General features: G+C 42.5%; 1 protein-coding gene across 2 annotated transcripts in view; it reads right to left on the reverse strand.

Annotated features, from left to right (window-relative positions):
• Window positions 1-6,955: 6,955 nt before the first annotated feature.
• The window catches only part of Wdr89 (WD repeat domain 89), a 42,485-nt gene continuing 21,772 nt past the window's right edge, over window positions 6,956-27,668 (reverse strand). The window contains exons 1-2 of one of the 2 annotated variants that reach the window (XM_090344248.1): window positions 24,388-24,555; window positions 6,956-8,260 (exon numbers count right to left, since the gene is read on the reverse strand). In XM_090344248.1, the coding sequence (XP_090200374.1) occupies window positions 7,075-8,244 (1,170 nt within the window). In that variant the 5' untranslated portion in view covers window positions 8,245-8,260; window positions 24,388-24,555 and the 3' untranslated portion in view covers window positions 6,956-7,074. Of the gene's footprint in view, window positions 8,261-24,387; window positions 24,556-27,668 lie in introns of those variants that run through there. The other variant, XM_090344249.1, reaches the window with a different exon arrangement.

Genomic DNA, 27,668 nt, shown 5'->3' on the forward strand with positions numbered 1-27,668 from the left:
TAGTTTAGGAAGGAAGTCAAACAGAAGTTGGCTTTTAAGGGGAGACACAGGTATCATAAATGTTGCCAAAATGAACGATGAGAATGGCCAGTCAAGCAGGGGAGGGGTGAGTATGAAGCCTGCATTCCTAACCGCATCACATTACTGCCTCCTATCCATGACACTGATGATGAACCTGGCCATAAAAGGGGCCAATTTCCCATTCCTACATTGCTTTGAGTTTTGAGTTGTTTTTTTTTTTTTTTTTTTTTTGCTAGTCCTGGGCTTGGGCTCAGGGCCTGAGCACTGTCCTTGGACTTTCTCAAGGCTAGCACTCTACCACTTGTGCCTCAGCACCACTTCTGGCTTTTTGCTACGTATGTGGTACCGAGGAATCGAACCCGGGTCTTCATGCATGCTAGGCAAGCACTCTACCACTAGGCCAAACTCCCAGCCCCGAGTTTTGAGTTTTTGAGTCAGGAGACACATTACTTCTGTAAATCCCTATATCCTCATACAAACTGGAGATGTTGCTGTACAAGTACAAACTCTGACCTACCTCAAACCACAATGCTGCCAGGGGATCCACCTGAAAGCCCAGAGGCAGCAACAGATTGCTTCACAAAGATGCAGCCATATAAAGAAGCAAGGAGACCACACAGCTTCAGAGAACCACTATTCCTAATGTAGGAGGAGCTAAGCATCTATTAATGAGTACATTTCTGTGGGCAGATGAGCAGCACCGAGCAGCATTCTAACTCAAATCTCACCAGTCATGGTCAAGTAAACGGCTTCTATGAAGAAAATAAGCACTCACAAGACAAGACACACACTTCTTAATTCATTAGCTAGTGCTAATGATAGCGATGCTTGATGGCTACCTATACCAGATGGAAGTCACAAATGAGCATAAAAATCCTCATCATGACAGATGCCTAGCAGTGGAGGGGTAGGTAAAGAACAAGTAGACAGAAAGCTGTAGCAGATGCTTCAGAATGGCACTTGGATCTACAATAGTCTTTAAGGCTTGTAAGAAAAATTCACTTCACTTTTAAAATAAGTTGTCAGGAAGCATTGCAGCTTTCTTCAAGGAAGCCAACAGGGAAATAGAGCCAGGCTCAAGGCTTTGGGGGAATCGCAGTCACTGGGAATTTCTGGAGAAAGTGTAATTGGTTAAGGCTTCTAATAGCCAGTCAATTTCTGAGCCAAGCTACATTATTTTTAAAGCTCCTAAGGAAACCCGGGGCCTTTATTTAGTCCTAGAGTAATAAAGGTGTGGACGTCAACTTTAATCAATGAAGGAGATCTCCAGACTTAGTTACTTTCATGCAGCATTACAGAAAGCAAGGGACTGAAGACAGAAGGCAGGCAGGGAATGGAAGGATCTGCTGTTAACTAGAAACTACTAGGGGAGACAAGAACTGTTGGCTCATGCCTGCAATCCTAGCTACTCAGGAGGCCGACATCTGAGGACCACAGCTCAAAGCCAGTCTGAGACTCTTCTCTCCAATGAACCACTCAAAAACTGGAAGTGGTGCTGTGGCTCAAGTGATAGAGGATCAGAGGCAACACCCAGGCCCTGAGTTCAAGCCCCATGACCAACACACACACACACACACACACACACACACACACACACACAAGAAACTATCAGGGGCTGGGAATGTGGTTTAGTGGTAGAATGCTTGCCTAGCATGCCAGCATGCATGAAACCCTGGAGGTGGCGCTGTGGCTCAAGTGGTGGAATGCTAGCCTTGCCCAGGCCCAAAGTTCAAGCCCCATGACTGGCAAAAAACCATCTAATTGCCTTTGCCCATCCCCAATAAAAATTACCAAATAAAAATGAGCTAGGGCCAGGCAGTAGCTCATGCCTATAATCCTAGCTACTCAGGAGGCTGTGATCTGAGGATCGTGGCACTAAAGACCCTGAGACTCTTATCTCTAATAAATCACTAAAAAAAAAAAAAAAAAAAAAAAAAAGGGAAGTAGGACTGAGGCTCAAGGGGTAGGGTGGTAGCCTTGAGCTGAGGAGCTCAGCAACAGTGCTCAGGCCCAGAGTTCAAGCCCCATGACCCATGAAAGGAAAGGGAAGGGAAGGGAAGGGAAAGGAGAAAGAGGAAAGGGGAAAGGGGAAAAGAAGAAGGGGAAGGGGAGAGCCAGGCTCGGTGGCTCACTCCTGTAATCCTAGCTACTCAGGAGGCTGAGATCTGAGGACCAAGGTTCAAAGCCAGCCCGGGCACAAAATGACCTGAGACTCTTATCTCCAATTAACCTCTAGAAAACAGGAAGTGGGACTGTGGCTCAAGGGTAGGGTGGTAGCCTAGACCTGAAGAGCCTAGGGATAACGTCCCAGCCCAGGGGTAGGGTGTTAGCCTGAAGACCTCAGGGACAGCACCCAGGCTGAATTCAAGCCCCATGACCCACAAAAAAAAAAAAAAAAAAAAAGAAAGAAAGAAAGGGACTAGGAAAAAATGCTCACTAAAGGCTCATAATTCTAGCTGTTCAAGAGACTGAGACATGGAGAAATGAGGTTCAAAGTCAGCCTGGGCAGAAGAGTCTATGAGACTCTACCTCCAAGGAATCTGCTAAATAAATAAGTGCTTGCCTAGCGTGCACGAAGACCTGGGTTCAATTCCTTGGTACCACATACATAGAAAAATCCAGAAGTGATACTGAGGCTCAAGTAGTAGAGCTCTAGTCTTCTGAAAGTCCAAGGACAGTGCTCAGACCCTGAGCTCAAGCCCAGGACTGGCAAAAAAGGAAAAAGAAGTGTTACTCAAAAGACCTCAAGTTCAAGTCCCAGTACAAGTACATACACACACACAAACACATACCACCAAAATGCCTGACTGGAGGCATGGCTTAAATAGTACAAGCATTAGGCCAGTAAAAACAAAAAGAAAAAGTTTTCCACAAGGCAATCTTTCAGATGCTCTAAAAATCAGACAAATGATGGTCAGGAAGAATTCCCAAATACAAAAACTGTAAGACAAGTCAATGTCAGGGCTTTGAACTGGCACTGTTATATTTTTCTGGGAGCAGTAATATTAACAATTTTAGCCATTTAGGGAAGAGGCTCGGTGAAACATTGTCTTCAGAATTAAAAAATGAAAAATGAAGATATAAAAAAATGAGATGTGCCATCTGCAGAGGTAACTCACCCTAAGAAATGTTTTATGAATATGTTTACAGAGAAACTTCGGAAGAACTGAGTCCAATGCTTATGACTAAAATTAAACACGTATTTTATGCCTCTGTGCTTTTGCACATGGCATCCCTTCTGTTTTTCTTTCTTCTTGTCAGTCTATTGGGTAAACTATTTTTCATTCAAAATGCAGTCTCACCTATTACAGGCTATAAAGGTAGAGACTCATGATTTCCCAGCATCATCTACCAGAGCACTCAACCTAGTAGGTATTTGTTTTAGTCAGCTTTCTGTAACATACACGCCTGAGGCTGAGTATTTTTTATAAAGACAAAACACAGCTTTGGAGACTGAACTTCTAAGATTGGGGCAATACCAACAGTTTGGCCCAGGAAATCAGACACAAGAGATTCCCATCTCAATTAGCCAGCAAAAAGATGGAAGTGGAGGTGTGGCTCTAGTGATAGAGCACAATTCAAAGAGAATTAGCTGAGTAAAATACGGGGGCCAGCGTCACCTTCCATAGAGGTGGGGAAAAAAAGGAGAAAGAAAATGCTTCGTCAGCTCACCTAGATTTTGTGTGTTTGCATGTGCGTGCGCACATACACATGCATGTATGCTGGTCCTGGGGCTTGAACTTGACCTGGGTAAGCAATTTTGCTCATGGTTAGTGCTCTACCACTTTTTTGGCAATTAACTGGAATCTCACAGACTTTCCTGCCTGGGCTGGCTTCCATCCAATCCCCAGAATCCTCAGTAGTTAGGATTATAGATGGGAGCTACTGGCACCTAGCTTGTTTTGTTTCTTTGTGTATGCTGGTCCTGTGGCTTGAACCCACAGCCTGGTTGCTGAGCTTTTTTGCTCAATGCTAGGGGCTATTCTTGAGTATTTTTGCTCATGGATAGTGTTCCATCACTTGAGCCACATTTTCACTGCCAGTTTTTTGGTGATTAATTGGAGATAGACATCTCATGGACCTTCCTAGCCACCCTGGCTTTGAATTGAGATCCTCAGACCTTAGCCTCCTGAATAGCCAGGATTTCAGGCATGAGCCACCAAGGCCCAGCTCTAGAAGGTATTCTCAAGCTCACATGTATCTATTCATCTGCGTATACTCATCTTTATGAGACAGAGGCCTCGGGGCCGGGAGTTTGGCCTAGTGGTAGAGTGCTTGCCTAGCATGCACGAAGACCCGGGTTCAATTCCTCAGTACCACATACAAAAAGCTGCAAGTGGTGCTGAGGCTCAAGTGGTAGAGCTCTAACCTTGAGAAAGTCCAAGGACAGTGCTCAGGCCCTGAGCCCAAGCCCAGGACTGGCAGAAGAAAAAAAAAAAAAAAAAAAAAAAAAAAAGACAGAGGCCTCATTTCTCTGCGGCTCTCTCATACTAGACAAAGCCTTCATGCTGGCCTTCGAATTCAGGAAAAAACTTGCACTATAGACAAACTCTGTGCATGTACACAATATGAGAAAGCCTTCACTTGTTCCCATACCCTTCGAAGACATGGAAAAGCTCAAACTGGAGGGAAATCCTATGGTTGTAAGCAAAGTGAGAAAGCCTTCATTTTGTTCCAGTGTAAGAACACACAGTGGAAAGAAACTCTAGGAATGCAAGCAGCGTGGGAAAGCATTTACTCAATGAGATGTCCCTCAAATCCAGGAAAGAACTCACACTGAAGAGAAAAGGTATGGAAATAAGCTATGTGGGAAAGCATTCACTCTTTCCCCTCAGCTGTAAAGGCATGAAAGAACACACATAAGAGAGAAATCCCATTGATGTGAGCAACATGAGAAAGCCTTCCTTCATTTGTTCACTGGCTCAGCAATCCTTGAAAGAACTCAAACTGAAAAGAAACTATATGGATGTAAGCAATGTAGGAAAGCCTTTACTTGTTCCTGTCCCCTTCAAAGGATGGAGAGAGGCATTAAAGGCATGGCTCAGGTGGTAGAGCACCAGCCAAACAGCAAAAGTCTCAGATACGAGTTTGACTTCCTGTCTCTCCCCCACTCCCCACACAAGAGATAGACATGATAGAGAGACCACACAGCTTCAGAGAATCATTAGTCCTAATGTAGGAGGAGCCAAGGACTCACCTTGGAGAGAAACTCTATGAATGTTAACAATGTATAAAGGCATTTACTCAATTCAGTCCCCTTTGAATCCTTGAAAGAATTCACAACAGAGGGGCTGAAAGTGTAGCCTAGTGGTAGAGTGTTCACCAAGAAGGCACAAAGCCCTGGGTTCAATTCTATGGTACCACATACTCAGAAAAAGCCAGAAGTGATGCTGTGGCTCAAGTGGCAAAGCATTAGCCTTGAGAAAAAAGTGTCCAAGGACAATGGCCAGCCCCTGAGTTCAAGCCCCCGGGACTAGCAAAAAAAAAAAAAAAATTCACAGCCAAAACTCCATGTTTCCTGCCAGGGCTAGTTTTGAACTTCAGTTTTCAAATTTCATACTACTGAGTAGCTAAGATTACAGGTGTGAGCCACCAGTGCAGCAAGAAAACCTTTATATCGGATCATCAAAAGCCATACTAATCGATATCTCTAAAGTACTTGGCTAGGAGGCTAAGTAATGGAGGAGAAAGTTAAGCTAAGAAAAGGCAAAGCTGGGGCTGGGAGTTTGGCCTACTGGTAGAGTGTTTGCCAAGCATGCACAAAGACCCACGTTCAATTCCTTGGTACCACATACATAGTAAAAAGCCAGAAGTGGTGCTGAGGCTCAAGTGGTAGAGCTCTAGCCTTGAGAAAGTCCAAGGACAATTCTGAGACCCTGAGCTCAAGCCTAGGATTGGCAAAAAAAAAAAAAAAAAAAAAAAAAAAAAAGGCAAAACTTAGCCTATAATCCAGCAATCTCACTACTATGTATCGCTCCAAAGGAAATGGTATCAGTATGTGTAAGACATGTCATACATGACCAAGTATTATCCAGCCATGAGAAACAAAAGAAATTTGTCATTGCAACAATACAGGTGAAAGTGGAAAGTATATTAGGTGAAACAAATCACACATCATCTTCCATCCACCTTCTGCCCCTTAGGCTACCACTAATATTTTTTTCCTGTTAGCATTTCATATAAATGGAATCATACCATATATGGTCTGGGAGTGTGGCTTTGTGGTAGAGTGCTTGCACAGCATGCATGAAGCCCTGAGTTTAATTTCTCAGTACCACATAAACAGAAAAGGCATAAGCAGCGCTGTGGCTCAAGTGGTAGAGTGCTATCCTTGGACAAAAGAAGCTCAGAGACAATGCCCAGGCCCTGAGCTAAACTCAGAAGACTGCCCCCCCCCCAAAAAAAGAATATATTATGGACCAGGAGTTTGGCCTAGTGGTAGAGTGCTTGCCTAGCATGCACAAAGACTCAAATTTGATTCATATACAGAAAAAGCCAAAAGTGGTGCTGTGGCTCAGGTAGTAGAGTTCTAGTCTTGAGAAAGCCCACGGACAATGCTAAGGTCCTGAGTTCAAGCCCCAGGACTGGCAAAAAACAAACAAACAAACAAAAACCCCCAAACAAAAAAAACTTTAGATATAGTAAACAGAAGCTCCTCAAATGAAAGAAAGAGTCTGATTTGGATTTATAATCAATGAAGATCACATAATGTAAAAAAAAACCAAACAAACACAGTCTAAACCACCTGTTCTATTGTTTCCCCAGCTATTACTTCTAAAAAGTCCATATCAGATCAATTTCTTTAAACCCAGCATTCAGTAACTCAACAGATGGGTTTTTTAAATGAGGCACACAATTTTACTTTCAATTCATAGATTTTTTTTTTTTACTAAATAGAGGAAAAGTTTTTTTATATATATAAAACCTGAAAACATTCTCAACACTTCTTCAGGACTGCTTGTTTTTCATACATATATAGCTTTGAATACTTCTAGTATAGGCAGTAGACCAAAACTACAACACAGTACTTGACACTCTAACATCAATGTCGCATCACGTTTTCTTTCTCTTATAGGACTCGTTGCTATGGACGCGGACTCGCTGATGCACAGAGGAGGCTATTTTCCGGCTGTCTTTCTTTGTAAAGGTCTTCTCTTCCAGATTTCCTGTTCCAGGTTTCCAGAATAACAACTGTGCATCTTCTCCTCCAGTCAGCAAAGAATCATCCTGCATATTCCAACAGAAGGAACGAACGGTGGCAGTATGCCCTCCAGGAAGGCTGGCCACGTGGCTCAGTCCTGATGTAGTGCAACTCATTAACTGAATCTTTCCCGTGTTTGTTCCTCCCATAACAAACAACTTGTCCATCTTTTCATGATAGAGGCCACCAATCAAATAATCCATGTTACCTTCTTTCACATTAAGGACTTCTCTCACATCCTGGATGCTCAATCGTGTAATTGGTTCATCGGAGTCCAAGTGATTTAAATCCCACCAACAAAATCCTTCATCGTGTGTCATGCAGTAAATCTGTTTGTGATCTTTGCCAGACCAACCAATACAGCTTACTGATGAAACAGAGTTACAGGTTGTGAGCAGAGCATCCTCTTCATTATCAATACTAATGTCAAATACATTTACCAAGCCATCAGTCGAGCCGGAGACAAGCATGTTGGGATTGCTGGGATGGAAATGTACCTGAGTGATGTCGTCACTGTGTGTCTCTGAATATGTACCCAGTGGGTCTCTAGCAGTAGACAGATCCTGAGAGCTCATTCTTGCATCCCAAAACACCAACAGTGCATCATTGTCCACTTTCTCTGTACCAGCACAAATGACATGATCCTTACAGTTGATATCAAAGCTGATGAAAGTATTAGAAGGGTAACCCTTGAACAGTTGCATGGGTTTTCCACTGGCTAATCGAGCATCCCAACATTTTACGGTGCCATCAGTACTTGCTGAATATACACTGTCACAAGAATTTGCAAATTTGACTCCATTAAGAAGCCCTAGATGTCCACTAAATTCACGTAGTATGTTTAGTGTTTCCTTATCATATATTCTTATGGAGCCATTAGAACATAAAACAGCAACTATGCTCCCTTTTTCTGCTTGTCCAGTGTTGGATGTGTCAATGCCAAGCAGGTAAGTGGGCTCTTTAGGTTGTGAGGAGCGTTTAACAATATGTAGATTAGCAAATTGTTCCTCAATCTTTTCCATATCCACAAGTAGAACTCTGTAATAAAAGTAAAAAGTTAAAAACAAATTTGAGGGAGGGATGAGTGGGAATGTTAAAAGGGGTGTCACTGATCAAGATATATTGTAGTTATAAACTGTTTTGTTAAATGGTAACTTTTTTTTTTTTTTTTGCAAGTCCTGGGGCTTGAACTCAGGGCCTGGGCACTGTCCTTGAACTTTCTCAAGGCCAGAATTCTGCCACGTAAGCCACAGAACCAGTTCTGGCTTTTCTGTGTATGTGGTACAGAGGAAAAAAAATCTAGTGTTTTTAATCAGTTCACTACCACAATGTAAGTAAAACTGCTAATTGAATTGTTCCATTCTTTTTTTTCTTTTTTTGCCAGTCCTGGGGCTTGAACTCAGGGCCTGAGTGCTGTTCTTGGGCTTTCTCAAGGCTAGAGCTCTACCACTTGAGCCATAGCACCATTTCCAGCTTTTTTCTATGTACCAAGGAACCGAACCTGGGTCTTTGTGCATGTTAGGCAAGCACTCTACCAGTAGGCCAAATTCCCAGCCCCTGAATTGTTCCATTCTTGAACTTACTATATACTTTATGCTAGTAAGACAATTAGAAAATGTGTATTGATCACTCAGCAGTTCTTAAGCTCAAATTGATTACTGGGCCTCCTGACAGGATCCAGAATGATCTGCAAGTTCCTGGCTACCATATATGACTTTAGAATTTAACAAGAGATGTGTCAAGGAAAAAGATAAATAGTACACCAAAGATAGCCATGCCTTAATCCCTGGGGTCTGACAATATATTAGGTTACATGGTACAAGGGAATTGAGGTTGCAGGTGGAATTAAAGTTGCTAACCAATTTAAAGCTGGTCTTAAAATAGGAAGATTATCCTAGCTTATCCATGGAGGCCCAATGTAGTCTCCATTGTCTTTAAAAGTGGAAGAGGGAGGCAGAAAAGACACAGGGAGATGTTAATAGGAAGAGAAGAATGGAGAGAGCATCACTAGTTTGTAAGATAGAGGTGGAAATACAAGAAAGGTAGGAGGCTCCAAAAATTGAGAAAGAAAGGAAATCCTCTCCTCTCCCCGCTGGCACCTTGACTTAAGCCCCAGTAGCATCCATTTTGGACATCTGACCCTCAGTAGTATAAGGAATTCACGAGTATTGTTTCAAGTTACCTAATGTCCAGTCATTTGTTATAACAGCTATAGGAATCTTTCTTTTTTAAGCTTGACTGGGACTTGAATGCCTTCCAGTATTACCTCATCAGTGTGTAAGTCTTTGGGAAAAAACTTTGTGGAAGAATTAAAGAACTTTAAAAGTAATGAGCTTCTGAGAATAAATGATCATTTTACCAGTTATGCTATGATAATTACCAGAATACCTGTTGGTTTTTCAACCAAGCAGGCTAACGTGGCTTTCATTCCAGGAACAAGCCGACTTTCTGCTCTGGGATGTAACAATAGTTATTTCTTGTGCCTGGATTATTTTTTTCCTCATTTTTTGCATAACTTTTCCTATTATTCAGGTCATAGCATGGGTCATTTCCCTACAGATTCTCATCAACCAAATTAAATTTTAAATGCTTAATTAAAAACTACTGGGATGGGAATATGGCTTAGTGGTAGAGGGCTTACATAGCATCCATGAAGTCCTGGGTTCAATTCCTTGGTACCACATTCACAGAAAAAGCCAGAAATGACGATGTGGCTCAAATGACAGAGTGCTACCCTTGAGCAGAAGCTCAGGGATAGTGCCCAGGCCCTGAATTCAAGCCCCAGGACTGGCAAAAACCAAAAACCAAAACCAAACAAACAAAAAACACAAACTACTTCATATCAGCACCGGTGGATCACAAGTATAAGTTTGCTACTCAGGAAATTCAGATCTAAACACTGGCTTAAGGTGGTAGAGTGAAAAGGCCCAGAAACAACACTCAAGCCTTGAATTCAAGCCCTACTACAACTACAACCACCACCACCACCACCACCACCATAACCACCTTGGTACTATCCCTAACCTCTTCAGTTCAAGGCTAGCACTCTGCCACTTGACTCCACAGCACCAGTTCTAATTTTCTAGTGGTTAATTGCAGATAAAGTCTCATAGTCTTTTGTGCCTGGGCTGGCTCTGAACCTAGATCCTCAGATCTCAGCCTCCTGAGTAGCTAGTATTACAGGTATGAGCAACCAGCACCCAGCTTGTCCTTAAGCTTTTCTGCTCAAAGCTAGCGCTCTACCATTTGAACCCCAGGCCACTTTCAGTTTTCAGATAGTTAACCAGAAATAATAGTCTCAGGTCTTTCCTACTTGGGATGCCTTTGAACCATGATCCTCAGACCTCTGTCTCCTGAACAGCTAGAATTATAGGCATGAGTCACCAAGTGGCCAGCTATTTTTGTTGTTGTTGTTGTTCAGTCATGGGACTTGAACTCTGGCCTGGATGCTGTCCCTCAGCTCAAGGCTACCGCCCTACTCCTTGAGCTGCAGCACCACTTCTGGCTTTCTAGTGGTTAATCGGAGATAAGAATCTCACGGTCTTTAGTGCCCAGGCTGGCTTTGAACTTCAGTCCTCAAGATCTCAGCCTCCTGAGTAGCTAGGATTACAAGTATGAGCCAACCATGCCCAGCTTTAGAAGTAAAATTTTAACTAGGCTTATTTAAATTATAAAGTCTCAAGTAAAAGCTGGCCACTAAGCTGGGCACTGTGGCTCACACCTGTAATCCTAGATACTCAGGCGGCTAAGGTCTGAGGATCAAGGTTCAAAGCCAGCCTGCGCACTAAAGAATTAACTACTAGGCCGGGCATGGTGGCTCATGCCTGTATCCTAGCTACTCAGGAGGCTGAGATCTGAGTGAGGATCAAGGTTCAAAGCCATCAGAATGTTACAAATAAATAGCACATTCAACTTGGATTTCAGGATTTGACATCTCTCCTACCCCTTCCTGGGTGGTCTGGGGTCTGTTTCACATTGGAATAATACGCTGTAAAGTTTTAGTTTCAACGATTCTGGGGACTGGACAGAGTGGAGCCCCGATGGCTTATTACAGCAAACTAACCCTGTATCAATGTCTGTCCACAGAGGGCGCTGACTAAATGCAGCGTAGTTTAATTTAGCATACTAAGGAATCATTCCTTGCTTCCATATGCAGACCCCACCCCTTTTTCTTTGCCTAGTCCACTTGCCAGTCCTCAACAGACTTTGAGCCTCTTCTACATTCTCACGAGTGCCACCTATTGGCCAATGATCCATCTTTCTATATATGTTTACATTTCCATCCATCTACTGGCCTTTTCTCCTTAGATGTGTCCTACTATATCTCAATTTATTTATGATCCAATATTTCCTATACCACATCCATCTCATTATGGATCCTACTATACCCTGAATTATTTGCTCTCCTCTCAAAACCTTCCTCTTAAAAAAAATAACACTTCTTAATTTTCTCCACTATGTTCATTATAATGTCATTCTGGCATCAACCTGGTTATTCAAGGTAGAATCCTTCATGAATATCTAATTCTCCCACTTCTTGACACTTACTCCATCTCCAAATTGTACTTTTGGGTTGCAGGATCTTTTTTTTTTTTTTTTTTTTTTTTTTTTTGCCAGTCCTGGGGCTTGACCTTGGGGCCTGAGCACTGTCCTTGGGCTTTCTCAAGGCTAGTGGTTTGCCACTTGAGCCACAGCACTACTTCTGGCTTTTTCTATGTATTTAGTACCAAGGAATCAAACCCTGGTCTTCCTCCATGCTAGGCAGACACTCTACCACTAGCCCAAACTCCTGGCCCCCTGCAGGATCTTAAAAGAGTCAGATCTATTCAAACTTATCAAAAAGATGTTGAAACTTCCTGTGATTAAACCTAACTAAAACATAAAAATGCATTAGCAAATAGCATTACCTGTCCTTGTTTTTTCCCCCTGTGTATGGATGCATAAAAGAAAGATCAAATGACATTCTAGACTTCAATAGGTAGAAGAATATTATGGGTAGAGCTGAGAACATGAGTGAGTCATTGATTATTATTTACATCTATCTATATTTACCTGTAACTATATAAATATATTATATGCTGTCCTTTTCTGTTCCAATGTTGAGAGGAGACAAGGAGAAAAGGTCTGGGTAAAGTATCAAAAGCAAGGGTTGCTAGTGGCTCACGCCTGTAATCCTAGCTACTCAGGTGGCTGAGATCTGAGGATCTTGGTTCAAAGCCAGCCAGGGAAAGTGCCAAGGCCCCAGCTCAAGTCCCATAACCATGAAAAAACAAAAACAAAAACAACGTGGGCCGGGTATTTGGCCTAGTGGTAGAGTACTTGCCTAGCATACATGAAGATTCGGGTTCGATTCCTCAGCACCACATACATAGAAAAAAGCTGGAAGTGGTGCTGTGGTTCAAGGGTAGAGCTCTAGCCTTGAGAAAAGTCCAAGGACAGTGCTCAGGCCCTGAGTTCAAGCCCCACAACTGGCAAAAAAAAAAAAAAAGAAAGAAATTGATTGCAAAAGGTACTATACTAAAAGTATTTGTATACTACTTTTGTATGAAAATAACTAGTCATTCTCTTAGAAGCAGATTTATTTTCAGGTATGAATTTTCACAATAACTAGAAGATGTAATAGAATAAGCAAAATATACTATTACTTTATTTTTTGTTTGTTTATTTTGTTTTGTTTCCTGGTAATGGGGCTTGAACTCAAGGTTTCATGTTCTTGCATGGCTTTTCACTCACAGTGCTCTACCACTTTCTTAGTGCTTAATTAGAGAAAACATTATTATGAGCTTTCCTGCCTAGCCTGGCTTTGAACCATGATCTTTAAATCTCGGCTTCCTGAGTAGCTAGGATTACAAGCATGAGCCAAATTGTACCCAAGGAATTATTATTCATTTATTTATTGCCAGTTCTGGGGCTTGAACTCATGGCCTGAGCACTGTCCTTGTCTTCATGCAAGATAGCCCTCTACCACTAGGCCAAACTCCTGGTCCCCCAAGGAATTATTATTCAAGAGGGAATATTAGCAGAGTATTTGGCAACAACAGCTGTAATGTCTAATGCCATGGCAGGGGCGGCGGTAAAGGTCAGTTGCAAGCCAAGTCTCCTGGGCATTAAGGAGCCATAGTAGCTATGAAGCCTCTCTAATACCAGCTTATGGGAAACAAAACTGCAGAGGGAAGCTCAAGAATTCAGGCCTTACCATTTCAGAAAAACTGCAAAGACTGGCCACTCATAGGCATTACCAGTATGTGCAGAGGGAGCCTAACCTTCAAATAAGGTGTGCACCCACTGGTTTTTAACTTTAGAAACTTTTCGCAGAAAAATGTCTCTATCAACAATTTACAGAAACCGGTGAGTATACCTTAAACTAATGTGAGATTGGCTTTAAAACAATTGGCCAATGAACCATTTGTTATTAAATGTGAAGAACTGCTGAATATTTAGTGGAATGTTCAACTGGCATCTGCTACAACTCCAATGCGATTTCCAATTTAATATTTATTAGTGAGTGAGGCTTAATGTCTTTGTAAATTAATCCAGCTTAATGAATGTAGATGTTATTCTTATTTGAATAAATATTCAAAATACTGGTTATAACAACATATGTCACCCCTGTAATTCTGAGAAAAAAAGCACAATTCCAAGTACAGAAATCTTTTACCAAGGAAAAGAGGAAGGAGGAAGGAAACAGGAGAGAATGACACACACTGAACCAGGATAATCCCATCAGGTTCCAGTTAATACATTCATCTTTACAGACACACACACACACACACACACACGCACACACACACATACACACACGCGCAATCTCCAGATGACTAGTTGCTTAAGTAACTCTAACCCAAAGTCACCCCTTACATTAAAAGTCTACAAAGACCCAGCTTCTTTTAACAAGAACAGTGAATGCCTTTTCTTTTCCAGAACCACCAGCTGGTTAACCAAACAGAGAAACCAAACTTCCCTCAGCACCAGATGTCTTCTTTTGGAGTAGTTAGAAGTACTACTATATGTTTACTATTTCTTCTTCTAATTCTGAAGAGATACTTTTTTTTTTGGTCATGGGGCTTGAACTCTGGGCCTGGGCATTGTCCCTGAGCTCTTTAGCTCAAGACCAGCTTTCTGCTGGTTAATTGGAGGTAAGAGTCTCCTGGACTGGCGTGTCTGGGTTGGTTTTGATGGGTCATTCTCAGATTTTGGCCTCAAGTAGCTAGGATTACAGGCATGAGACAATAACACCGGCCTGAAAAGATGCTTTTTTAAAAAAATTAAGCAACAAGGCTGGGTGCTGGTGGCTCAAGCCTATAATCCTAGCTACTCAGGAGGCTGAAATCTGAGGATTAAAGTCCAAAGCCAGCCCAGGAAGGAAAGTTCATGAGAGTTTTATCTCTAATTAAACACCAAAAGAGCCAGAAGTAGAACTGTGTCTCAAGTAGAGTGCTGGCCTTAAGCAAAAAAAAATCTGGGACCATAGGCAGGCCATGTTCAAGCCCCTACATCCCTCCCGACACAAAATCACACACAAATGTTGTTTAAACAATATAAGAACAGAATGAAGTTATCAAAACAACATGCCTGGAAAATTGTAATGGTTACAAATCAATATAACCTAACATTAAGTCTACCAAAAAGTCCTAAAAGAATTACCATTTTCTTTTTTTTTTTTTGCCAGTCCTGGGCTTGAGCTCAGGGCACGAGCACTGTCCTTGGACTTTTTCAAGGCTAGAGCTCTACCACTTGAGCCTCAGGAATCGAACCCGGGTCTTCATGCATGCTAGGCAAGCACTTTAACCACTAGGCCAAACTCCTGGCCCAGAATTACCATTTTCAAAAGTACTTCAGGGCTCAAATAGCATCATACTTGTCCCACAAGTTCAAGTCTCTGCATTCAAAAACCTGAAACTCAGAATTCAACAACAAAGCCAGAGAGGAAAAATATAATGGCATATTTCTGAGTCTCCATTCCTCAGGGGACTTAAGTAAGAGACTCACTTGAGACCAAGAGGTGGAGATGGGCCTGGGTAATAGCAATAACTAGCCTTAAAAAACCAGAGCCAGGGCAGTGAGTTTGGCCTAGTGGTAGAGTGCTTGCCTACTATGTATGAAGACCCAGGTTTGATTCCTTGGTACCACATACACAGAAAAAACCAGAAGTGGTGCTATGGCTCAAGTGGAACAGCTGTATCCTTGAGAAAGCCCAATTCAGCCCTGAGTTCAAGCCCTAGGAATGGCAAAAAAAAAAAAAAATCTTGAAGGGTTATGATATGACAGACTTAGAATGTACTAGATTCAGCAAAGAACATAAAGTTTCTGCATTCAGGGAAAATAGTGAAGAAAAGTATACACAGGGAAATAATGAATTGCAATAACAAAAAACAGCACAAATATCTAGGAATATAGGGTCAGAACAAAAAAATTAATTATTTAAAAAGGGATAGGGGGAAAAGCTTTCTTACAGGGAGACTCTTGAAACCAGAATGAAACAAGGGTGCAGGGTATGGGAATGTGTTGCACAAGAGCATGTTAGCCAGAGAAAAGAGCCCAGTATAGTTAAAACTGAAGTAGAGGGGGAAAAAAATGGGCCTGAGAGTTTAGCCTAGTGGTAGAGTGCTTTGCCTAGCATACATGAAGACCCGGGTTCGATTCCTTGGTACCACATACATAGAAAAAAGCTGGAAGTGGTGCTAAGGCTAAAGTGGTAGAGCTCCAGCCTTGAGAAAGCCCAAGGACAGTACCCAAGCCCTGAGTTCAAGGCCCAGTACTGGCCAAAAAACTGGTCAAAGATACAGTGAGGGCCAAGTAAGAGTTCTGTAAACTATTGTTTAAATTTTTTAATTATCTGTTCAACGGAGTTTCAACTCAATATATCAACCTGAATATCATACAAGCATTCAGATTTCACTCAGATTAAACAGGTTGAAATTCTAGCTGCTGCCTGGAAAAGAGACTTCAGGACAGGAGCCAAAGTAATTAAGAGGTACAAAGCCCTGGGCAAAAGATATAATGGTAAGAAGTAGCTGGACTCAGATCCCAAACACAAGAGGAATAAACAGAATGGCCTGATAAGACTGCAAGTAAGTGTGAAAAGATGGCTGTGGCTAAAGTTTGTAACACCAGCTGTTTTTAAGATGATGCCCTGGGCCGGGAGTTTGGCCTAGTGGTTAAAGTGCTTGCCTAGCATGCATGAAGACCTGGGTTCGATTCCTTGGTACCACATACATAGAGAAAAGCTGGAAGTGGTGCTGAGGCTCAAGTGGTAGAGCTCTAGCCTTGAGAAAGTCCAAGGACAGTGCTCAGGCCCTGAGCTCAAGCCCAGGACTGGCAAAAAAAAAAAAAAGAAAAAAAAAAAAAAAGATGATGCCCTTCAAATTTGCAACAAAATCTTAGGGTAGTTTTGATTTCCATTTCCTCTATGGCTAAAGATTTTTGAGTATGAAATACCAGTCATTGTGCTTCTTCTTTCTCTCTCTCTCTTTTTTTTTTTTTTGGCCAGGCCTTGAGACTTGAACTCCAGGCCTAGGCACCGTCCCTGAGCTTTTGTGCACAAGGCTAGTGCTCTACCACAGTTCTACTTCCCACTTTTTGTGGTTAACTGGAGATAGTTTCACAGACTTTCCTGCTCCCATTGGCTTTGAACCATAAACTTAAGATCTTGGCTTCCTGAGCTAGGATTATATTCAATTCTTTTTTTTTTTTTTTTTTTGCCAGTCCTGGGCTTGAGCTCAGGGCCTGAGCACTGTCCTTGGACTTTCTCAAGGCTAGAGCTCTACCACTTGAGCCTCAGCACCACTTCTGGCTTTTTTCTATTTATGTGGTACCGAGGAATCGAACCCGGGTCTTCATGCATGCTAGGCAAGCACTTTAACCACAAGGCCAAACTCCCGGCCCCGGATTATATTCAATTCTATATTGAGAATTATATTCAATTCTTTAGCCCATTTATTAACTGGATTGGTTCTTTTGCTGTTCTTTTGTTTGTTTTTATGCCCATACTGGTGCTTGAATTCAGAACCTGGGCACTGTCCTTTAGTTTTTTCCCTCAAGGCTGGCAGTCTAACTCCTGGGTCAAAGCTTTCCAGCTTTTGGTGGTTAATTGAAAATAAGAGTCCCACAGACTTTCCCGCCAGGACTGGCTTCAGACCATGATTCACAGATTCGTCTCCTGCATAGCTAGGAATACAGATTAAGAACCACCAGCACTTGGTGGTGGTACTGAGGTTTGAACTCAGGGCTTTACACATTCATATTAATAACTGTTTAAATTTCTGTTAACTAATGACTGAACGAAGCTTTTCCATACTAGATAGCTTATAATCATGTTAATACCTCTCATATAAAAAGACACCTTTTTTGGGGGGAGGAGCATGCTGGTGATAATCCATGGCTTTGTGCATGTTGAGCGAGCCAGCAATCTACCACTTGGCTACGTAGCCAAGCAACATACTCTTTTGCTTGAGTGGTACTAGGGTTTGAACTAGGAGTTGAACCTTACACTTGCTAGATAAGTGCTCAACCACTTATGTCATGCCTCCAGCCTGTCATTTTGCAAATATTTATAAACTGACAGCTACACATTTTCCTTTATATTTTGAGAGAAAAATCACTAATACTCCATATTGAGAATATCCAAAAAGAATGTGTTGAAATAGAAACCTAAACAGTGAGTAGTAAAACCCTGAAATATAAATATTTATAGCTTGTATAATTCTTCTGCTATAAAGTGTCAAATGCTTGGGCTACATCATGGGAAGATCCAAACCTAGTGAGTTCTTAACTATGTCCTTTCTTCTGGATACAGGAAGAGATTCTTATGTCAGAGAAAATAAGCAACAGAAGGAGTCATTCTTGAACCATATTGAAAAAGCTGGATATGAAAAGGGAAAAAAGAACAACATCCCTTACTTTATAGATCTTACTTTACTTTATAGATATGAAGGATAAATAAGGCTGAAGTAATACCCTGCCTGTTGTAACTTTCTCAAAATATGAATTATATTTCTGTGACCTTGGCATTGGTTACTACTGTCACCTAGTAGCTGGTCCAAAAATAAAAGAACTACAAAAAGTCACTCAGGTTGAGCACTGGTGGCTTTCACCTGTAAACCTAGGTACTCAGGAGGCTAAGATCTGAGAATCTCAATTCAAAGCCAGCTCAGTCAGGAAAGGCTAATAGATTCTCATCTCCAATTAACCAGCAGAAAACCAGAAGTGAAACTGTAGCTTGGTAGAGCTCTAGCCTTGAACAAAAGAAACTCAAGGACAGTGCCCAGGCCGAGTTCAAGCCTCAAAACTGACACACACTCACACACTCACACACACACACACACACACACACAATTACTAACATTCAGCATGGTAGTAACTGTGAAATAAAAAAAACACAAAATTTTACAAATATGTGGTTGGTTGCTTGTTTTTTGTGTGTGTGTGTGCACATGTTGGGGCTTGAACTCAGAGCTCTCATTGAACTTTTTTTTTTTTCATTTTTGCCAGTCCTGAGGCTTGAACTCAGGGTCTGGGCCACAGTCCTTGAGCTTTCTCAAAGCTAGCATTTTACCACTTGAACCACAGCACCATGCTGGCTTTTTCTGTGAATGTGGGGCCAAGGAATCAAACCCAGGGCTTTATGTATGCTAGGCAAGTTCTCTACCACTAGGCCACACTCCCAGCCCATCACTAGACTTTCATTACTCATGGCTGGTGCTCTCTACCACCGCAACCACCCTTCTAATTTCTCTTGATTTGTCTACCCATGCTAGCTTTGAATCACAATCCTCAGATCTCTGTTTCCTGAGTAACTAGGATTATAGCAATGAGTCATCAGCCCTTGGATCACAAACATTTCTTTTTTAAAATTTTTGGCCAGGGGGTGTGGGGGGGGAGGGAAATGGGTACCAAGACATGTGAAAGGGTATCAATGTATGCGAACTAATGCACCTTCTATCTGGCAAATATCATGTAACCCTTTTACTAATTACAATAAAAAAAATTAAAAAAAAAATTTTTTTGGCCAGTCCTGGGTCTTGAACTCAGGGCCTGAACACTGTCCTTGGGCTAGAGCACTATCACTTGAACCACAGTACTACTTCTGGCTTTTTTTTTCTATGTATGTGGTACAGAGGAATCGAACCTGGGTCTTTGTGTGTGTTAGGCAAGCACTCTACCACTAGGCCAAACTCCCGACCCACAAACATTCCTTAAGTATATAAAATTAATATCTGTTAAGTATCACTATATATATATAAATACATATATATTTTTTTTAATTTTTATTTTGCAAGTACTGGGCTTGAACTGGGCCTGGGCACTGTCCGTGGGTTTTCTCAAGGCTAGCACTCTACCACTTGAGCCACAGCATCACTTCCAGCTTTTTCTGTGTATGTGCTACTGAGGAATCGAACCCAGGGCTTCGTGCATGCTAGGCAAGCACTCCACTAGGCCATTCTCCTTGCCACACTACAATATATTTTATTGTCATTTTTGTGTGAACTATGAAAGTCTGAACTTATTTTATGACTCATCAACTTTTTTTTTGGCGGGGGGGGGGGGATGGTCTTGGGGCTTGAGCCTGATCAGGGCTTGGGTACTGTTCCTGAGCCTCTTAGTGTTCAAGGCTAGCGCTCTACCACTTGATCCACAGCACCGCCTCCAGCTTTTTCTAGGTAGTTTATTGGAGATAAAGGGTCTCATGGGCTTTCCTGACGGGGTGGGCTGGCTTCAAACTGTGCCCCTCAGACTTCAACCTCCTGAGTAGTGGGATTACAAGAATGAGCCAGATGAGCCACCAGTGCGGGCTCCATCAGCATGTCAGTGGGTAAAATGTATTTACTCAGGAAAATAATTTCCCCACAATGCAGTTATAAAATGGATTACAACTCTCTCCAAGAATAATCTGATATCCTTTTCTTGGGTTACCTAAATCCTATCCATTCACCTTGAGTTAACTTCCTCTGAAAGCCAAACTACAATAATCATATGCTAAATATTCTGAAGTGCTAATTATGTTTTACATATTTATGGATTTTTTTCTTCCTACTATGGACAAACTTCCTAAGGACAAGAAGTGTGTTACCCAATTCTTTAAACAGCAATCCTGTATTGGCCTGCTTCCTGTGAAAGGACTAGACAAATACAAACAAGAAACTGACTCAAACTTAGGAAAACACAAAGAACTATATATATAACAAAAGAAAGGCAGTTTAGACAGGAAGACTCACAGAAACAACCCAAGCATTGCCTCAATCTTGAACCTTCTTTTTTTTTAGAAAGCAAAGTCCCTACATAAGAAATGAATTAATCAGTAACCACACCGCTTCAAGAAGATTAACCCTAACCACTTAGTCTCATAAAACCCTGTGAATGTACAATTGAGAAACAATTGGATAAGATGAAGATTTCACCTGACACAGGACTCTATAAACACAAGACAGCCTGAAAGTAGTTCTAGCTGGTTTCAAAAACTCGAATAATGTATTTTAAGTTTGTTCATTTCACAAAATAATTTATTGTATAAGTTATAAATACCATATTCCAGAATACAGTAAGTACTTACTGACAACTATATTTTATGCAAAAATTGAGATTAAAAAAACAATTATTCATAAATGGTATTATTTTCAAAATGGCTCCTTTCTTAGTTCCTATGGAAAATTGTACCTACATAAAATAATTGAGGGACAGGGAATTTGGCCAAATGGTAGAGTGCCTGCCTAGCATGCACGAAGACCTGGGTTTGATTCCTCGGTACCACATACATAGAAAAAAGCCAGAACTGGTACTGAGGCTCAATTGGTAGAGCTCTAGCCTTGAGAAAGTCCAAGGACAGTGCTCAGGCCCTGAGCCTAAGCCCAGGACTGGAAAAAAAAAAAAAATTGAGGGAAAAATGAGAGAAAAATGAGGATTATCTTCAATACCTTTTTTTTTTCTCTTTCTTGAAAATAAACTGCTTGAAGGATGCAAGATAAAGAAAAGGGCTCTAACAATCTGAACTAAGATAAAAAAAAAATATTCTGACAGCATTCAAGAGGTGGAAACTCATTGGTAGATAAAGGTACTATCCTTAACTGAGTCAAAGAGGGGTTACTGCAGAAGGTGGTATTAGGGGAAAAAAAACCTGTGTGGGCCTCAGTAAATCTCAGCTGCTATTATGAACCTGTTCTTTCACATTACAACTTGTTAGCTGTGTCTCAAGTGGTAGAACGCTAGCCTTGAGCACAAAGAGGCTCAAGGAGACCACCCAGATCCGGAGTTCAAGCCCTACAGTGGACTAATAAAGGAAAGAAAAGGTCACACAGTAATGTGCAAAAGGCCACACAGTTTACAAGAATTGGAATTTAAATACGACTTGTGCTTTGCTTTGTTTGTGGTAGTACTGGGATCTGAACTCAAGGTCTTATGCTTGCTAGGCAGGTGTTGTACTGAGCTATGCCTCCAGGACTTTTTTACACTGGTTAGTTCTTGCAACAGGGACTCACTTCCTGCCCAGGCCTCTGTTTGGTCTTCAGTCCACCTATCTGAGTTTTCTTGTCATGGGTGAAATCACAGGTGCATGCCAACACACAGCTTCTTCTGCTGAGATGAAGCATTACAGACTTTGTGGCTCAGGATAGCCTAAAATACAATCCTCCAAGTTTTAGCATCCTACATAGCTAACAGGCATGTGACAACTTGCCCAGAGCATGAATGTCCACATTGGCCTGAAACCAAGATAACTTCCTATCTTATCTCGCAATTAATTAGGGTATCATATGTGAGCCACCAGCACCCAGCAGTTTTTGTTTTGTTTTCTGAGATACAGTCTCGCTATGTAGGTAGGCCTGAAACCCATTAGAAAAACCATGCTGCCCTCAAATTAAAAATTCTCCTGGGCCAGGAGTTTGGCCTAGTGGTAGAGTGCTTGCCTAGCATGCAGGAAGACCGGGGTTCAATTCCTCTGTACCACATACATAGAGAAAAGTCAGAAGTGGTACTGTGGCTCAAGTGGTAGAGCTCTAGCCTTGAGAAAGCCCAAGGTCAGTGCTCAGGCCCTGAGCTCAAGGACCAAGACTGGTTAAAAAAAAAAAAATTCTCCTGCCTTCATTTCCCATATGCTGGGAGACTAAATGCTTTCTCTCAATTGGCATTAAGGACATATTTTACACTACATTTGTAGATGCCCATTCAAATGTAAAGAGGTGTCAGAATTTTTGTTTTGAATGGAAATTCTTCCCTCCTAGTGCCCAACACAAAGCCTCAGAACAATCAAGATTAATTACTAACCTCTCTCTTCATTTATAGAAATCAGAGCATCTGGTACCCTCAGATACTATTGGAATGTGTAAAAGATACTCCGCTTTTCTTAATTCTGTGCACGAATTAACTGACACCAAACATATGAACTGCAGTGCTGTTTAACTTAACCCCAAGAGGTGGAAGAAAAAAGAAAGCCATGTCCTGGATGAGCAGAAACCCATTCAACACACAGCCTTCCTGCCCAACGCCCCATTGCACCGGGTATTTCCCTTCTCATGAAAGCCCTTTCACATGAGATCTCTAGGTTTGGCTTTTTTGGGGGGAGTGGGGGCACAGGCAGGAAGATAGCTCCTCTACCTACTCAAGACTACCAGCCCTTGAATAAACCTGATTTACTTTCTATCCATTATCTCTCAAGAAGACCACAGAGAGACCTGGGTCTAGTCATACTAAGGAACCATGTAAAAGAAAGCTTGTAATTGGCATGACAGATTCAAGTTTTAAAAATTAGGATGGTATACTACATTTAGTAGTCTTTGAAACTAAGTTTTCTAATTCTCCTTTGAATTTTAATATTAGAAAACAGGGGCCGGGAGTTTGGCCTACTGATAGAATACTTGCCTAGCATGCACAAAGACCCTGGCTCAATTCCTTGGTACCACATACATAGAAAAAAAGCTGAAAGTGGTACTGTGGCTCAAGTAGTAGAGCTCTAGCCTTGAGAAAGTCCAAGGACAGTGCTCAGGCTCTGAGCTCAAGCCCAGGACTGGCAAAAAAAAAAAAAAAAAAAAAACACACACACACACAAAAAAAAAAAAACCCCCAAAAAGAGTGACATTTTGAGGTACACTGATAGTAACGCAAAAGACTTCACAGGATTTTTTTTTTTGCACTGTTTATAATCCAGTCAATTTATGAACAGACAAAAAAAAGTGATAAAACCTTGTGCTGCCTTTTTTTCCACTGTGGGTGCAGCTCCTGGGGCTGGAACCCAGTTTGGGCACTGTCCCTGAGCTTTTCTTTTTTTTTTTTTTTGGTCTGTCACGGGACTTGAACTCTGGGCCTGGGCACTGTCTCTGAGCCCTTCAGCTCAAGGCTACCACTGTACCACTTGAGCCACAGTGCCATTTTCAGTTTTCTTGTGGTTAACTGGAGTCTCAGGACTTCAGTTGCTGGGCTGGCTTTGAACTATGATCCTAAGATCTTAGCTCCCTGAGTAGCTAGGATTACAGGCATGAGCCACTAACCCCTGGCTTTGTCACTGAGATTTTTTGCTCAAAGCTAGCTAGGACTCTACTACATGAGCCACAGCTTCACTTTTGACTTTTTTGATTAACCAGAGGTAAGTCTCACAGAGTTTCCTGCTGGGGCTAACTTCCAACTGCAATTCTCACTCAAATCTCATGCTCCTGTCTAAAGACGACACGCAGACAAATGAATGTCAATGTACGTGCCTCCATGACGAGAATGCTCACAGCACCTACCTCTGGCATTGCTGATCTCAAAGCTATAACATACATTCAAGGTGCCTGACACAGTGGCAGGTGGTAGCAGAGCACAGACTACCCGAACTGAGGGGAAATCTGCGTTCAGACGAGGGAAAATGCCTAACCCAGAAGGTGGACGGGGACCGAACAGGAAAGAAGGCCAGGCGGAGGGAAAGCAGGCCCTATCCCTCTCCCTGAAAACTGGCGCAGCATCCTTAGATTTCAATGCCCCGGAGCAGTGTGATTGGAGACCGCAACCCCGCGGCCTGCCGTTCGCAGCGGCCCGCGCTCCGGGCCCCAACACGTGCTACCCCGCACCGCCCCTTCCCGGGTCGTGCCCGCCTCCAAGGCGCGGAGACTCTGGCCTTCCAAACTCTTCGACTCAGAGCCGCCGGCCGAGAAGACTGCGCAAGGCGAGAACTTCACCCAGCTTAGCACTACGAGAAATACCTCAGCACAGAACCCAAATTGAAGAAAGCACCAACTTCCACGGCGTCCCGGAGCGCACGACCGGAACTCCGCCCTCCTCCTCTCTGATTGGATCAAAACGAAAAGGCGGCTGCAGATGATTGGTCAGGCGCAAAGAGGCGGGTCAGAGGAAGTGAAAGACCGGTATGGAGGTGCTAGAAATGTTTGACCTCTGTTTCTAGCTCCCGATTGGACAGAAAGCTGCGCCTGCGTAGAGTTATCGCACGTTTCATTTGCGGAAGCTTCAGCGATCCCATTGGTCGTTACGAAGGCGTCATCGCAGGCTATATGGCCAATAACGAGCAAAAATGAAGTGGGCTCCGCCTCTCGCCCTGAGGACCGGATGTCAGGCTGCAAGGGTTCCTGTCAAGGTTTCGACCACCAACCCAGGGTAGGCTGGGTGGTTTTGCTGGTGTCTCGGGCCTTCTGCTGAGGGTGAGACGTGATGGTTAGAGCGAGGTCCTGAAACAATCACAAATGCTCAGTAAGCTTAAGTAACTTTATATGGAATGCGGGAAAATTAGCCCTTCGCGCCTCGCAACCAGGCCTAGCTGAACCCTGGACGTCGCTGGAGGAAAAGACATCAACTTGAGCGTAGTTCTGCATCGGCTCCGGGAAACTATAGGATTTGAGGTCCCAGACGCTCTACAGCTTTAAGCTCCTATAGTTTTGTGTGTGCGCGTGTGCTTGCTCGCGGGGCCGGGGCGGGGTCGTGAGACCTGAACTCAAGGCCTGGGCGCTGTCCTTGATCTTTCCCCCACACCTCCTCAGTGTTCATGTTCTACCACTTGAGCCACAGCTCCACTTCCCGGTTTTGTTTTTGTTGTTGTTGTTGTTGTTCTTGTTTTAGGTAGTTAATTGGAGATAAAGAATCCCACAGTCGGGTGTAGTGACTCACACCTGTAATCCTACCTACACAGAAGGCTGAGATCTGAGGATCACCGTTCAGAGCCAGCCCAGACACTAAAATCAATCAGACTCACCTCCAATTAACCAGTGGAAAGTGGCGCGGAAGTGGCGCGCTGTGGCTCCCGGGGTAAGGTTAAAGTGCTTGCCTAGCATGCATGAAGACCCGGGTTCGATTCCTTGGTACCACATATAGAAAAAAAAGCCGGAAGTGGTGCTGAGGCTCAAGTGGTAGAGCTCTAGCCTTGAGAAAGTCCAAGGACAGTGCTCAGGCCCTGAGCTCAAGCCCAAGACTGGCAAAAAAAAAAAAAAAAAAAAGAATCCAATCCAGACTTTCCTGGAAAAAAAAAAACAACAAAAACTCAGGGACAGTGCTCAGGCTCTGAGTTTAAGCTCCAGGACAGGCAAACAAACAAACAAATAAATAAATAAGAACCATGCAACTTGGGGCAGAAACCAGAAGGGAAAACTGGGGGAAAGCCAAAAAAGGAGTGACATTGTTCAAAAACAATTCTATTAATTACCTTACTATGGAATGGTAACCCCTCTGTACAACACCATCACAATAGCAATAAAATTATATATATGTATATATATACATATATATATATATATATATATATATATATATATATATATATATATTGCCAGTCCTGGGCTTGGGCTCAGGGCCTGAGCACTGTCCTTGGGCTTTCTCAAGAATAGAGCTCTAGGGACCGGGAGTTTGGCCTAGTGGTTAAAGTGCTTGCCTAGCATGCGTGGAGACCCGGGTTCGATTCCTCGGTACCACATACATAGAAAAAAAAGAAAAGCTGGAAGTGGTGCTGAGGCTCAAGTGGTAGAGCTCTAGCCTTGAGAAAACCCAAGGACAGTTCTCAAGCCCTGAGCTCAAGCCCAGGACTGGCAAAAAAATAAAAAAAGAATAGCGCTCTACCACTTGAGCCACAGCACCACCTCTGGCTTCTTTCTGTGTATATGGTATAGAGGAATTGAACCCAGGTCTTTGTGCATGCTAGACAAGCACTCTACCACTAGGCAACACTCCCAGCTCCTATATTATATATTTTTTAAAGCAGCAAACATGGCTGGGAGTGTGACCTAGTGGTAGAGTGCTTGCCTAGCATACACAAAGCCCTAGGTTCAATTCCTTGGTAGCACATACACAGAAAAAGCAGGAGATGGTGCTGTGGCTCAAGTAGTAGAGTGCTTTCTCAAGGCTACAGCTTTACCACTTGAGCTACAGCAATACTTCCAGGGCTTTTTCTATGTATGTGGTACTGAGGAATTGGAACCTGGGTCTTCGTACATGCTGGGCAAACATTCTACCACTAGGCCAAACTCCTGGTCCTAAAGTTTTAATTAATAGTTTTAGGTGCAGTATGAAGGCTTCATTTAAGAAACTGCCATTAGCCAAGTGTGGTGATTCACGCCTGTAATCCTAGCTACTCAGGAGGCTGAGATCTGAGGATCAAGGTTCAAAGCCAGCCCAGGCACAAAAGGACCTGAGACTCTTATCTCCAATTAACCTCTAGAAAATGAGAAGTGGGGCTTGGCTCAAGGGTAGCGTGGTAGCCTGGAGCTGAAGAGCTGCAGGACAGTGCTCAGGCTGTGTTCAAGCCCCATGGCACACAAGAAAGAAAGAAAGAAAGAAAGAAAGAAAGAAAGAAAGAAAGAAAGAAAGAAAGAAAGAAAGAAAGGAAGGAAGGAAGGAAGGAAGGAAGGAAGGAAGGAAGGAAGGAAGGAAGGAAGGAAGAAAGAAAGAAAGAAAGAAAGAAAAAGAAAACATGAACCCTAAGTTGAATATCGTAATACTTCCAAGATTCACCAGTGAACTGTAACCAGCAGGAGATACATATTCAGGGAGTTTTGTTTTTTCTAAGGACTTACGAAATTGTTGGAGATTGCCTGGGCAAGTCTGAAATTGATAAAGCAGATCAGAGGAAAGGCAGACTAGAATTCTTTTACCTGGTGCTGCAATCCAAGAAAAACATCTTAAACCAAATGAAAAAAATTTTTTTGCCAGTCCTGGCGCTTGAACTTGGGGCCTGCCCATTGTCCCTGAGCTTCTTTTGCTCAAGGGTAGAACTCTACCACTTGAGCCACAGCACCATTTCCAGCTACTTCAGTGTAATTTATTGGAGATAAGAGTCTCTCACACTTTCCTGTCCAGTCTGACTTCTAACAGTGATCCTCAGATTCTCAGCCTGCTGAGTAGCTAGGATTATAGGCTCGAGCCACTGGTACCTCACTAATCAAACCTATTTTGATGACAAGGCCTTTCAACTAAGGTAAGAAGCCCACTGAATAATCTTTTACTTAAAAGTCTCTTGATTGTGCAATATTAAACATGTCTGCAA

The sequence above is a fragment of the Megascapheus bottae genome, chromosome 14 (genome assembly GCF_031878675.1).
Source record: "Megascapheus bottae isolate mThoBot1 chromosome 14, mThoBot2.hap1, whole genome shotgun sequence".
NCBI classification, from domain to species: domain Eukaryota; kingdom Metazoa; phylum Chordata; class Mammalia; order Rodentia; family Geomyidae; genus Megascapheus; species Megascapheus bottae.